Source organism: Phoca vitulina, unplaced genomic scaffold, assembly GCF_004348235.1.
Source record: "Phoca vitulina isolate PV1807 unplaced genomic scaffold, GSC_HSeal_1.0 scaffold20, whole genome shotgun sequence".
In the NCBI taxonomy this organism is placed as follows: domain Eukaryota; kingdom Metazoa; phylum Chordata; class Mammalia; order Carnivora; family Phocidae; genus Phoca; species Phoca vitulina.
The window spans coordinates 12,600,813-12,615,371 of record NW_022589723.1 but is presented as its reverse complement, the minus strand read 5'-3'; the positions used below and the strand labels follow the sequence as shown (position 1 = coordinate 12,615,371).

At 37.0% G+C, this 14,559-nt stretch overlaps 1 protein-coding gene across 3 annotated transcripts in view; it reads right to left on the bottom strand.

The window, feature by feature from the left end:
* The window catches only part of CTDSPL2 (CTD small phosphatase like 2), a 76,734-nt gene that overhangs the window by 26,237 nt on the left and 35,938 nt on the right, over positions 1-14,559 (bottom strand). For 2 of the 3 annotated variants that reach the window (XM_032417111.1, XM_032417109.1), the window contains exons 3-4: positions 5,770-5,908; positions 4,145-4,294 (exon numbers count right to left, since the gene is read on the bottom strand). In XM_032417111.1, the coding sequence (XP_032273002.1) occupies positions 4,145-4,294; positions 5,770-5,908 (289 nt within the window). The remainder of the gene's footprint in view (positions 1-4,144; positions 4,295-5,769; positions 5,909-14,559) is intronic. The other variant, XM_032417112.1, reaches the window with a different exon arrangement.

Here is a 14,559-nt window from a genome sequence, read left to right as displayed (position 1 = left end):
AGATTCCACCTCAGTAACAAAGACTGAAGTTAGTTTCCTAATCATACTCAGCCACCACCTAGATGACCCTGTTGCCCAATTCTTCTTCCACTATGAGATAAACCCAACTCTATTTCTTTATGGAATCCTCCAAATGTCATTTTCAACAACAAAATCAACCTCCCATACTCTCAACTTTCTCACAGAATGTTCCTGCTCTGTCATAGCTTTAAATGTAACTAACCCCTTTCCAAAAAACATCTTTTCCTGACATCTTTCCCACAAAGCTCTTTATTCTTCCACATTCAACATACTAACTGTATCAGAATTCATTTATCTCCATTGCTGCTACCAGATCAATGGTTTTCCACTGAATTTGCAAAAAAAATGCCTGTTCCTTTGAGACTGATGTCACCTAGCTATATAATTCTTCACTTATCCCCACCGCTGACATCTACCAACTGCTGCCAGCATCCTCTCTCAAGCAGAGAATTTAACACCTAGCTACCAATTTAAAGGTCTATTAAACACCCTCTACAGGTGATGTCAATGACTCATCCTAAGACTAATCCTCAAAGGTTTTGCCCTCTTTAGCTCCTTCTTCATTCATACTGCTTTCTTAAGCAACTACCATGATCATAACCTGGACATTCACACTAAGAAAAGGTTTATCTCTGAAAACTAAAGTTCAAGTATATCAATCCCCTACCATAACCTCCTAATCTTTTAATTATCTATCTATCTCATATTCCTATTACATGTGATCTTCATGTTTGATAAAAGTCAGTCTCTTTCATTCTAAACAATCCCTCAACGGCTCCTTCCCCACCCTTCTCACCTAGATTTCACAGTATATCACTTAAACCACTCTCAAGCCAGCAGCTTCAGGGTCCTTGTTCCCTTGTCTTTCCACTGTCATCCATCACAGAAATCCCTCTTGAATCAATGTAACTTACAGGCTTACTGGTGTGTGTGTGTTTCTTTTAATTATACCCAAAAGCAAACATTCTAAACCTTCACTGTTCTCTTCAATCCCTGCCACCAGGAATCTCAGCACATGGCACCATCACCTCCCTCAAAGAAAAAGTTGTAACTATGAAACATCAACTTCTGTCCAAACATTTATTCCCCCAAGATCTTAGGTCACTGAACCATATACACCATTTACTCCACTAGTTTTAACTAATACCTATAAGCTGATAATACAATAGACTATTGCTTAAACCCATATTTCTAAGCTCTACAACCACACCAGGACAAATGGCTACCAGACATTTTATTTGGTTGTTTCATGGCATCTCAAACTCAGCATGGCCCAAATTAAATTCAATTATCTATCTCCCGAAACATGACTTCTTGCTCTTGAAAAAATAACCCTGTGTCCTCTTAATCTCTTGTCTCTTTCATCTCCAATCTTTCATCTCCATTCTATATCTCTGACCCTTCTTTTCTCTAGTGTCACCATTAAGGTTGCATGAAGTCTCACATGGACTATAAGTCTAATTGTTTTCCCCACATCCAACCTTTTTAGAATGTAGCCAACACACTACTGCCAAAGAGCTTTTTAGAAAACACAAATCTGTTCATACTACCCACCAATTCAAAACCTTTCAATCATCCTCCACTAAGGATAGAATTAAAATTCAATTATCTTACCATGTTAGCTTTAATTTGCCAACTTTATAACTCTATCTTAACCCATCCTATGCGCTCCTCACATCCAATGCTCCATCTGTAATAAACTAATTTGTTTCTCAAACACACAATGCCTTTGCTCGTGCTGCTCATTCTACCTGAAATGCCCTTTACCACCTTTCAAGATTCAGCTTTTCTATAAAGACTATTGTTACATGCCACCAAGAATACAGAACCATTCCATTCTTTGAACACCCCACTGCCCCATACCTCTATCAATGCACTTATAAAAATTTATTATACCTATTTATGGATCTCTCTCCCTCTTGTAAAAAAGCAAGCTCCTTGAGGGCAGGGACCATGTGTTAATCATCCTTGAATCTCCAGGGCCTAGTACAATGGCTGGGACATGGCAAATATTGAACTGAATGAATTGAAATCTTCAAATCACCCCTGTCCCATACTTAAGTATAATTATCTTCTCTCACAGGTTAAGAGGCTCAATTTAAAGAACTGGACCAAGGTAACATAGTTAAAGAGTGGCAATTTTAAAATAAGTTTCTCTAATTCCAATGCCCATTCTTTTTCCACCACACCATCTATTTCCAAAGATGTTCTAAGGGGCACTAGTTTTACAAGATGTTCATAGATGTTCCACAGAAAAGGGTTCTTGGGGTCAAATATGCCTAGGAAATACAGGGTTAAACAAAGTTAAAGGTAGTTTGTTGTTTTATTTCTACTATAGGACTTCACAAGTCCTTTCATGTGCCAATATGCATTATTTTTAGCCCCCAGAGCACTTAGATTTTATAGTGCACCATTCTGTCTTTTAAAAATTGTATTCTCATCCAGAAACATAATTCAAACTAGAATTTAAATAATCAGGCAACAAGCATTTAATGGCTATTTTCCATGTGCCCCATACTATATCAAACAACATGGTAGATGCAAAAATAAAGACATGAACTCTTGCCCTCACATAATCTAGAGACTAAATTATCATTTATGAAATTAAGAATTAATCATCAAAAAAGACAGGACACTAGCTAAATCTTTTTTTTTTTTTTAAAGATTTTATTTATTTATTTGACAGAGAGAGACACAGCAAGAGAGGAAACACAAGCAGGGGGAGTGGGAGAGGGAGAAGCAGTCTTCCCGCGGAGCAGAGAGCCCGACGCAGGGCTCAGTCCCAGGACCGTGGAACCATGACCTGAGCCGAAGGCAGACGCTTAATGACTGAGCCACCGAGGCGCCCCAACACTAGCTAAATCTTTAAAAAAATGTATGTTGGGCAGGACACCTGGGTAGCTCAGTCCACTGGGCATCCATCCACCTCTTGGTTTAGGCTCGGGTCATGATCTCAGGGTTATAGGGTTGAGCCCCACATTGGGTTCTATACTCAGCACGGAGTCTGCTTGGGATTCTCTTTCTCTCCCTCTCCTAGGGTGCGAGTGCTCTCTCAAATAAAATCTTTAAAAAAAAATGTTGGAGGCGCCTGGGTGGCTCGATCATTAAGCGTCTGCCTTCGGCTCAGATCATGATCCCAGGGTCCTGGGATCGAGTCCCACATCGAGCTCCCTGCTCGGCAGGAAGCCTACTTTCTCCCTCTCCCCCTGCTTGTGTTCCGGCTCTCACTATCTCTCTCTCTCTCTCTGCCAAATAAATAAATAAAATCTTTAAAAAAAAATTTTTGGGAAACAATCCAAGTTTGATTCTTTTGCAAAGGCATTATATAATGAAAACCTTCAATTCATTTGCATTAGAGTAGTTACTAATTATCCAAATTAAAGATCCCTAGGGGGTCTTTGATGATAAATGATGAATGATAAATAAAATGTGTTACAAATGATAAAAATGGAGGTGCCTGGGTGGCTCAGTCGTTAGGCGTCTGCCTTCGGCTCAGGTCATGATCCCAGGGTCCTGGAATCGAGCCCCGCATCGGGCTCCCTGCTCGGCAGGAGTCTGCTTCTCCCTCTCCCACTCCCCCTACTTGTGTTCCTGCTCTCACTCTCTCTGTCAAATAAATAAATAAAATCTTTAAAAAACAAATGATAAAAATGTGTTACAAAAAATGACCTAGTTTCAGCTCACTTAAAATATTTTTAAAATTCTACTTTATTGATCTAGAATACTGAAAATATTTCTGGATTCTCTCCTGTACACACTAAGGATTACAGAAGTCATTCCAACATAAAAGAAATTACTTTCCCTCCAGCCCAAAGTTTATCATTTAGCTTTTCAGATAGTGAAAGTGGAGTTCATGTACTTCAACAGAATTAAACATGACCTAAATTTATTTCAGCCACTAAAAACAAAAAAAACAAAAAACAAAAAACAAAAACCACAAACTTTTAGGAGCTGTGTATTTTTTTTTCTTTTTCTTTTTCTTTAGGAGCTGTGTTTTTAATGAGGCTGAAAACAAACATAAGATGCTGACAAAATATGCCAGTAAAATCAAACAGATCTTTTAAAAAACTAGGAAAACTATTAATTTTTTAAACCCAAATTATGGGTAATAGTTTATACTTACCATTTTTATTTGCTGGTGAAAAAAAGTTGAAGACAGGAGAAAATATGGTCCCCAACAATGTAGTCCTTGGAGGACTACCAGAGGAAGGATTATCTTCTAATTTTCCATTTTGTTTTACATGTTGATTTGTCATTTCATAACTACCAGCTTCTAAGAAAGAAACAAGAAAAAAGTTGCAATCTAGAAAACATGACTTTAAGAAATGTTTTAAACAATTCATTATGGAAATAATTTTTTGCCTCAAAATACTTCATAAAAACTGATTAACATTTACTGTTAAAAAAACTGATTACTTAAAAATATCCTGAGGTAAATAAATTGTAAATCAAATGATTTTATGTTTACATCTAGAAGTATATAGACTGAAAGGCTTCAAAATCCAGTGTAACAGAAAATGAAATAAACTCTTTGTAAGTAAAGCAAATTACAACATCAAAAACATAAATGCAAGATCCTGCCCTTATTTACATTTTGGGAGGCTGCCTACTTCACAAAACCAATCTATTAGTAATGAATAACAGCTAAATAAATAGAGGCAACATAGATCTACTGAAGCAGAAGACTGTGTATAGCAGTGTCAATTACTTAAGTATACCCAGGCATCATTTCAGAGTGATTAAGAAGAACAAACAGGTTTTTTTGTCTTTTGTTTTTTTAGTTTCTTATGAATAAAAAAATTTTCATGGGTTTTTGGAAACGATACAGTAAAAACAAATTCAAACAAATGTGTTTTGATTAATCATCCTTGACCTTCCACAACTTTACTTGATATCTACCACATTCTTTCTTTCTTTGCGATAGGTCTTTTGTTTCTTTTTCCCTAACAGTCAATTCTAACAATAGAGATACAACACTGAATTGGGGGGAAAGAAGTAAGAAATTATTCTTGCTGTTGTGTTTAAAACAGCAATGGTTAAATGCAGTAATCCATGCTCTAAAGTGTTGGTTTTTATAGCCTTCTCTGCTTGTCCTTCTTGATTTTCTCCTTTTTGACTTTGAGGAGCTTCCCAGCAATATTTTAACATATTGACCTAGAACAAGGTTTATCAACAGCAGCACTATTGATTTTTGGGCTGGATAATTCTTTATTGAAGGAGGATGTCCTGTACATTGTAGGATGTTTAGCAGCATCCCTAACCTCTACCTGTTAGATATGAGTAGTAACCCCCCAACAGGTTGTGACAACCAAAAGGGTCTCCAGATATTAACAAATGTCCCCTGGGGACAAAACCACCCCTAGTTAAGAACCACTGTCCCAAGTGATACAAGCCCTCTCTGAGCTCTGAAATTCCATGATCCAGAAACAAATTCTTTGTACATATTTCAATAAATTAAGCCACAGTTATTACTGCTTTAAGAACAGAGTTTATTAGAGGTCGAAAATGTTCCATATATATTTTTATGATAAACAGTATAAAGCTAGTTGCTCTGCCTTTACTTATTTTAACTCAGCAAAGTAGATTAGTATTAGCTAAATTTTTATTTCATGCTACTAATACTTAATACAAAGAATATTACAAAAATAAGGGAAAAACTGCAGAGTCAATTTTTAAAAACAGAAAATAAACATGACAGGTGAGATCTCTGCTTACACCTAATAGAACAATATCTAAATATTAACAAACCTCCATTTACTTGACTTTTCCGTCTTACTCGAGATAACTGTTTGTTAGGCTTTTCTCCTGCTCTTGGTGTTGATGTGATCAAATTATTATCTATATCACGTTCAATCCTACTCCGTTTCGAAGGATTTTCTCTCTCTTCCTTAAGATATGAGGAAAAAAACATGCATTGAGCATAGGCATTCTGCCTTATAGATTACACTTACAAAATATGATATGTACCCCCATGTTCACTGCAGCATTATTTACAATAGCCAACAGACACAACTTAAGTGTTCATCTGTTGATGAATGGATAGACTGTATGGGGGATACACACACACACAAACACACACTGGAGTATTATTCAGCCATTAAAAAGAATGAAATCTTGCCACTTGTGACAACATGGACGGACAACATGGACGGACAACATGGATGTGCTAAGTGAAGATAGTTAAAATACTGTATGACCTCACTTTTATGTGGAATCTAAATAACAAATGAAAAAAAGACTCTGCTCATAGACACAGAGAACAGACTGGTGGTTGCCAGAGGTGGGGGATGGGGGCTGGCAAAATGGGTGAAGGGAGTCAAAAGGTACAAATTTTAGTTCTAAAATAAGTAAGTCATGGAAATGTAATGCACAACATGGCAACTACAGTTAATACAGTACTGCATATCTGAAGTTGCTAAGAGAGTAAATTTTAAAACTTCTCATCACAAAAAAAAGTTCTAACTATGGTAACGGATGTTAGCTAGGCTTATTGTGATGATCATTTTACAACACGTATATATAAATATCAAATCATATTTTACACTGAAACTAATACAATGCTGTATATCAATTATACCTCAATTTTTAAAAACAGATACAATATGTGTAATGTAATTTCCGTTTTTCACATCCAGGAGAAACAAAATAGAATTACATAATATCCAACAGTGCTTAAAAACAAAGGAAAAATTTGACAATGTTGTAAGAGGTTTATTATTAATGCACTTATAATACACAAATATAACTACAGCATCTTCACAATTCAGATCCTTTCCCCAGGGTCCATTAAACTGTCTGTGCTGGGCGCCTGGGTGGCTCAGTCGGTTAAGCACCTGCCTTTGGCTCAGGTCATGATCCTGGAGTCCCAGGATCATGTCCCACATCGGGCTCCCTGCTCAGTGGGGAGTCTGCTTCTCCCTCTGGCCCTCCCCCGTCTTGTGCTCTCTCTCTCCCTCAAATAAATAAATAAAATGTTTTTTAAAAAGAATTTAAAAAAATAAACTGTGCTACTGAAATACTCAATTGTACAATATCCTCTGAGTTTTCAGCAATTTTCCCATATTCTTAAAGACTTGTCCGAAAGAACAGTGGTTGTTTCCTTGAGCACTCCGAGTAAGAGACAGAACCCCACTGGAATTTGCTGGCATATCACATATTATTACCAAAAATAACAGGGCCTGCCAATGCCACACCCCAATGCCAACCTCAATTCTTTAAATGCCCAAATTAACACCAAGGAGTCTACTCCCTAATAAAGCTCTCTATTCATTTCCTTTTATATGGGGCAAATCCACATCAGCAGTTTACACTGTTTTTGCAGTATTGACTAAAAGACTATACACCAAGTATACTCTCGGAGTATACTGATTTTTCATTTGTACATCTATTTTTCTCATTTGTAAAATTTTTCTAGAGTCATCTACTACATGAATGGTTTTCTTACATTACTGTAATACTGGCATATAATTCCTTGGTTTTCTTGTTTGTTTTTTAGTAATCTTTACACCCAATGTGGGACCCTAACTCACAACCCCGAGATGAAGAATCGCATGCTCTACCAACTGAGGAAGCCCAGTGCCCCAATTCCTTGCTGTTTTAATGAGACTACTTAGTATCTTTTGGTAAGGATTAGATTTTTAAATCTATATTAAATATAATTTGTATGTATAATCACTATTCTTATTCAACAGGAATAACTCCTTTATTTGTACTGAATATTTGTATCCAATGCTTTTATACCAGAGCAAATAAGATGCTGCTGTACATTTTCTAAAGGTTGAGTATCATTTTATTATTTCTAAAACAAACCTTGGTATTCTAAATGGCCACAATTACAATTCCCTATTTGGATCAATTCTACTCCTGAAACCAATACTACACTACATGTTAACTAACTTGGATTTAAATAAAATCTTGGAAAGAAAAAAAAAAGATATTAAAGATTATTAAAAAGCTAAACTTTCCTAAACAATAATTCCCTACTTGGAGCAAAACAAAACAAAGATAATATCAAAATACATCATTCCATATCATACCATACAGAATTTTACTTTTACTCAGTAGTTTCTCTAATTTTAGATATCTCTGTTAGAACAATGTCATTATAGCACAAAAGAACGCTTCAGTGATCCACAACAAAATTCTTCAGTTACTATTTATCATTCCCCTGCATTTTAAAATGACTAGTAAGCCTCATATTCCAAACATTGATCTCCACTGCCAGAAAACAGAACTCTTTTATAAAGTCCTTCAAGAACAGAAATAATGCCACAAAGCCAACAACACTAAGCTCCAGCATCTTCTTGAAGAAGTCTCTTAGTACATCTGCTCTAACACAAATACTTACATTCCTGAAAATCCTGCATTCTGCAATACTAAAAACAACAAGGCTTAAGGAAAAAATAATCGGTCCAGGAGGGTACAGAGAGGTACACAAGACAGATCAGTCAATGCCCCGTTAACTCTGTAACCATAGCACTAACAAAAACAATGATTGGGACACCTCCAGAGATAACTTGGACACCCCAGTGAGGCAGCTAACAGCAGCTGAAATGCTACCTCAGGGCTTAATAAAAGGTAATAAAAACAGAGAAAGAGAAACAAGGGCTTATGGGAACTGAGAAGTGGAGCTTTAAGACAGTAGGGCTAAGATGGACACAAAAGGAAATGCAGACTGCCACATGAGAAAAGTCCCTGCTAGACTAGAGTGTACTTCTCTAGGAGGGAACCCCCCTTCCCTGCCGCTGCTAATTACCACTTCTAATTAAAACCTCTGTGTGTGTGTGTTTGGGAGGGGGTGCTTTTGTTTCTGTAGCAGCTGAATTTTAAGTGTTTTACTTTCCTGATGAAATATAAAATTCAACTCCCTGGGGCACCTAGATGGCACAGTGGGTTAAATGTCCAACTCTTGGTTTTAGCTCAGATTGTGATCTCAGGGTCGTTGAGACCAAGCTGAGCCTGTTCAGCATGGAGTCTGCTTAAAAGACTCTCTCGGGGCGCCTGGGTGGCTCAGTCGTTAAGTGTCTGCCTTCGGCTCAGGTCATGATCCCAGGGTCCTGGGATCGAGCCCCGCATCGGGCTCCCTGCTCAGCGGGAAGCCTGCTTCTCCCTCTCCCACTCCCCCTGCTTGTGTGTCTCTCTCTGTCAAATAAATAAATAAAATCTTTAAAAAAAAAAAAAGACTCTCTCTCCCTCTGCCCCTCCCCTTCCCTCCATGCTTGTGCTCCTCTGCTCGCTCTCTCTCAAATAAATAAATAAATCTTAAAAAAAAATTCAACTCCCTTTATTCAGGATCCCCTTGTCTAGTTTAGGAAAAAGTCATGTATAAGGCAATGCACTACCCATGTTATACTGACACTATTCCCCTATTTATCAAGAGTCTATAAGCTAATTGATGTTGTGGAATTACATATTTACTGCAGCAGAACAGACTCTACTGTGGTCATTTAAAAACACGTATAATATTTGGGGCGCCTGGGTGGCTCAGTCACTTAAGCCTCCAACTCTTGATTTCAACTCAGGTCATGATCTCATTGTCCTAGGATGGAGCCCCGTGGTGTCAGGCTCCGCGCTCAGAGGGGAGTCTGCTCAAGGAATCACTCTTTTCCTCTGCCCCTCTCCCTGCTCACACTCTCTCTCTAAAATAAGTAAATCTTTTAAAAAATACATAAAGTATGTAAATACACACATAAAGTAAAAATATTTTAGCTTACATCTCTAAGTAGGAAGAGGAAGCTATTAATATCAAGGTTAAAGCTCTGCAGTCATTGACAATAAAATCCTATTCTTCAGAATGCATTCAGATGTCTAATGATGCTCTAATTCTGAAAGACAATTCATCACCCAATCCTAGTCTTTCTTGAACATTCAACTATATAATTTGGAGACTTTATGAATATGGCATGATTTTTAAAAGAACTTAGGAAAAACAAGATTCCTACATTACTGTAAAGGATGCTTTAATAAATTCATTAACCCTGCAATTTCTTCTCTGGAATTTATATTTTTCGAAGTTGTCCCTAAAATAGGCTTTTAGGGGAAAATCTTGGGAAGGTAGTGTTCTTATGTCTCTGAATCCCAAGGGAAACACAGAGACCTAATGCGGCAAAAAAAAAAAAAAAAACCCAACAGCAAATTCACAACAAAACCAGGAGACAAGGTTCTGTTTCCCCTAAATTCCAAGCAGATGAGGACAAACCAACAGCCACAGCACCTGAGTGCTCACATGCAGTAGTGCCGAAGAAAGCAAGGGGATCAACAAGGTGTATGATACACCTGAGAACAAGAGAAGCCCAAAATAGCTAAAAGGTAGGTAGGTATTCAATAGAAAGCATGGCAGATCAATTTTATGACAGGAGAGTTGCTGTCCAATCTAACAGCAAAGGGGTCCATGTTGAGAATGAAATAACAGCTCCTATGAACTCTTGGAAATGACCAACTATGGCTCTCTTCTAGAATAAGCCTACACACTAAGGGGAAACTGCTGGGAATGGAATCAAAACTGAGTAACAAAGGCACAAAAGAAAAGAAGAAAAGAGGGCGCCTGGGTAGCTCAGTTGGTTAAGCGTCTGACTCTTGATCTTGGGTCAGTCTTGACCTCAAGGTGGTGAATTCAAGCCCCGCACTGGACTCCACACTGGACGTGGAGCCTACTTGAAAACACAAAAGGAAAAAAAAAGAAGGAAAGTAAAGTGAAGTTTCAGATAAACATTGGGTAGTAATAAAGAGACAGGAAAACTCAAAAAGCAATCACTATATTTTTTTAACATTACACAAAAACAACAAAAAGAGTTAGAAAAGATACCCTAAACCACACAACCTTCTACATATTCAGAAAAACTAATCTCATACAAAACTGAGCAACAAGTATAGATGTTAAATCCACACAAAATTATTATAATAAAATATACAAGGAGTAAAATAATATCTCTACAGATAAAGAATGCATGTTAGAAAAATATGCATATAGAATAGATCAAAATTATAACCTATTTCAAAACACAAGTCTTATTAAGAAAATGATATGAGACATACAAGTTAGAAAAATTCAAATCATAACGACAGAACAAAATAATTAGCAATAACAAAAAAATCGTATCAGAAATAAAGACTGAATAAGAATGGACATAAAATTGAGTAAACAATAGATTATACCTTTTAAAAGAAATAGAAGATAAAACGGGGGGGGAGGAATTTTAAAAGACATCAAAATGTTACAAATAGTGAAGATACACAAAGATCTAACAGAAAATAGTAGTCCCTGAAGAAGGAAACCAAATCAAAAGCATGGCAAAAGAATGAGTATTAGAAAATTTTCCTCAAAGAAAAGATTTTAGGGGCACCTGGGTGGCTCAATCAGTTGAGTGTCCGACTCTTGGTTTTGGCTCAGGTCAGGATCTCAAGGTTGTGAGATTAAGCCCTGCATCAAGCAAGCTCTATGCTCAGCACGAAGTCCACTTCAGATTCTCTCTCCCTCTTCCTCCTGCTCACTCACTCTCTGTGTCTCTCTCTTTCTCTCAAATAAATCTTTAAAAGATTTTAAATTATATTGAAAGATATGTCTAACTAAAACTATCAACCCAGAAAACAAAGAGGATATATCTTAAACTTCATAGAATTTAAAGAAAAAAAATCCTTTGGAGATCAAGGCAAAATCATAAAGTAAAAAAAAAATTACATTATCATCAAACTTCAACCCCAATGCTTTTTATATCAGAAGAAAATGGAGTAACAGTTAAAATAATCGAGAAGAGAAAAGCCTAGCCAAGTTATTTTATATGCAGCAAAACTGGATTTTCAACCTTAAAGAGCACTGTTACCAATGTGCAAGAATATTGTTCCCATGAGTGCTTCCTGTGGCATCTACTAGAAAATGAGCTTCAGACAACAAAAATGACTGCAGACAATGACATGAGGGCTGAGGATAAGCATTAAACATACCAAACATATGCAGGCCCTGTAAAACTAAAATAAATGAGGATTAAAAGATGGTATGTAATGACTATAGACTCAGTATGTATACATATAAAACTGTAAGAAAATTGGTAAGAAATATATCAAGTTTTTTTTAAATTGTTCATTTTAAAGTCATTCTGAGACAGAAAACTTAATTCATTCCCAGCTGATCTACACAAGAAATACTAAATGAAGTTCGTTAGGCATAGAATAATTAATACCAGATGGGATCCTAAACCTGCAGTAAGGAATGAACACCACTAAGGCAAATATGAGGAAATATAAAAGATCTTGGTGTTCAGTACTACTGTGCTCTTACCAGCTATCTTTAACAGTCATACTTGCTATAATCTCTGTAGCCTCATGATGATCCAGTAAATTATTTTGAAGTCTTAAAGTTTTTAATATATACATTTGTAGAAATATATAAGAGTACTCTTAATATATTGCTTTGCAATAATATCAAATTTGGTTTTTAAAATTATGTCTAAACAGCTATTTTGAAATACTATTAGTAATATTTTAAGATAAAAGAAAATTTATAACTTTATAATTAAGAATGGATCACTGAATTAAAAAAGGGAGATTAGGGATGCATGGGTGGCTCAGTCAGTTAAGTGTCTGCCTTCAGCTCAGGTCATGATCTCAGGGCCCTGGGATGGAGCCCCGCATCGGGCTCCTTGCTCAGTGGGGAGCCTGCTTCTCCCTCTGCCCGCTGCTCCCCCTGCTTGTGCTCTCTCTCTGACAAATAAATAAAATCTTTAAAAATAAATAAAAATAAAAAAGGGAGATCAGACGATATGTGGTTCCATCAATCCTCTTCACACTGAGGAAGAAACTGACATACCCAAATTCTCTGACTCACAAAAAGGGGAACACTACTCCAAAGAACCTGAATCAAACTGTAGATTATAAATGAAAATATGATAAAGCTATTTTCCCTTTGGCTGCATAAATACTATTAAGTTGTCTTCTCAGGCCTTATGTAATAGACCATATTCAAATAAAGTTATGGTGCCAATTTGGTTGTACGATCATTTGATAACACTCATTCAGCATTTAAAAAAGAGGAATTTAAATGTATACATGATGAGTTCTTTAAAAGCCAAAAATCGTTACAGCTTTTCAAACTAAAAATTAAAAAAGCCAATGAGATATCTTAAAGAGTAAGTTATCATATTGCATTGGTTGAAAAAGTGTACATAATATCTGAAAGACTTATAAACTCTTGCATAGTAGATATTGCTGGAAGCCTGCTGCATAAAGTCAATAAAAGAAACAGGCTCTTCCGCTTCCCAAAGATAAAATTACTCACTGAATTGAAGACTTATCTGCAAATATAGGAAATGAAAATGAGTTAATATCTGGTCCATAGAATTGTATTTCTGCCTTACAGATATGGCCGACTTTCTGTTTTGACTGATACTAGCATCAACTAATCATCAAAGATCTTCTTTACTGTGAATGGTAACAAACACAAGCGGTGAATAATTTTTCCGCATCTCAGTTTACCCTGAAATAACTTGTGCTGAATATTTGTGCTAACTATACAAAAGCAATGATACATCTAACTACTGTCACTTAGCACAAATTAAGGCAATGACACCCAATAGTCACTGTATTATTATTTTTTTTTTTTAAAGATTTTTTATTTATTTATTTATTTGAGAGAGAGAGAATGAGAGACAGAGAGCATGAGAGGGGTTAGGGTCAGAGGGAGAAGCAGACCCCCTGCCGAGCAGGGAGCCCGATGCAGGACTCGATCCAGGGACTCCAGGATCATGACCTGAGCCGAAGGCAGTCGTTTAACCAACTGAGCCACCCAGGCGCCCCTAGTCACTGTATTATTTACTGCCATGCACTAGCAGGGGGGAAAAAGCCAGTATGACTTAAGAATGTTCCCGACGAAGCTGTAAAATTAATTAATTTCAACCCTTAAATATGTCTTAACATTCTGTATGATGGGATGATTAGTACAATAAAACACTACTGCTGCAAACTTGTGCTTCCACAGTTGTCTTGAGAAAAAGCATCTGAGCTGGAGCACCTGTGTGGCTCAGTCCATTAAGCATCCAACTCTGGATTGCAGGTCATGATCTCAGGGTCATGAGATCGAGCCCCGCCTTGGGCTTGTGCTGGGCACAGAGCCTGCTTAAGCATCTCTCTCTCCCCCTCTCCCTCTGCCCCTCACTCCCTAAGGAAAAATTAAAAAAAGAAAGAAAGAAGGAAAGAAAAAAGAAAAGAAAAAGAAAAAGCATCTGAGTGACTGTTATTATAAGCTGAGTTAGATCACTTTTCCAATGGAAAACAATTTTTACTTGAAGTAGGTATTTTCTGAAAAGTGAACAAAGCAAGTTTATCACTTCAAGAAAAACTTTTTGTTGCCAACAATAAAATGTGAGCGCTTTCAAGCAAAAATCGTAATTTTAGAAGTTGGACCCAGGAGCGCCTGGGTGGCTCAGTCAGTTGGGTGCCTGCCTTGGGCTCAGGTCATGATCTCTGGGTTCTGGGATCAAGCCCCGCATCAGGCTCCCCGCTCAGTGGGGAGCATGAATCTCCCTCTCCCTCTGTCGCTCCCCCTGC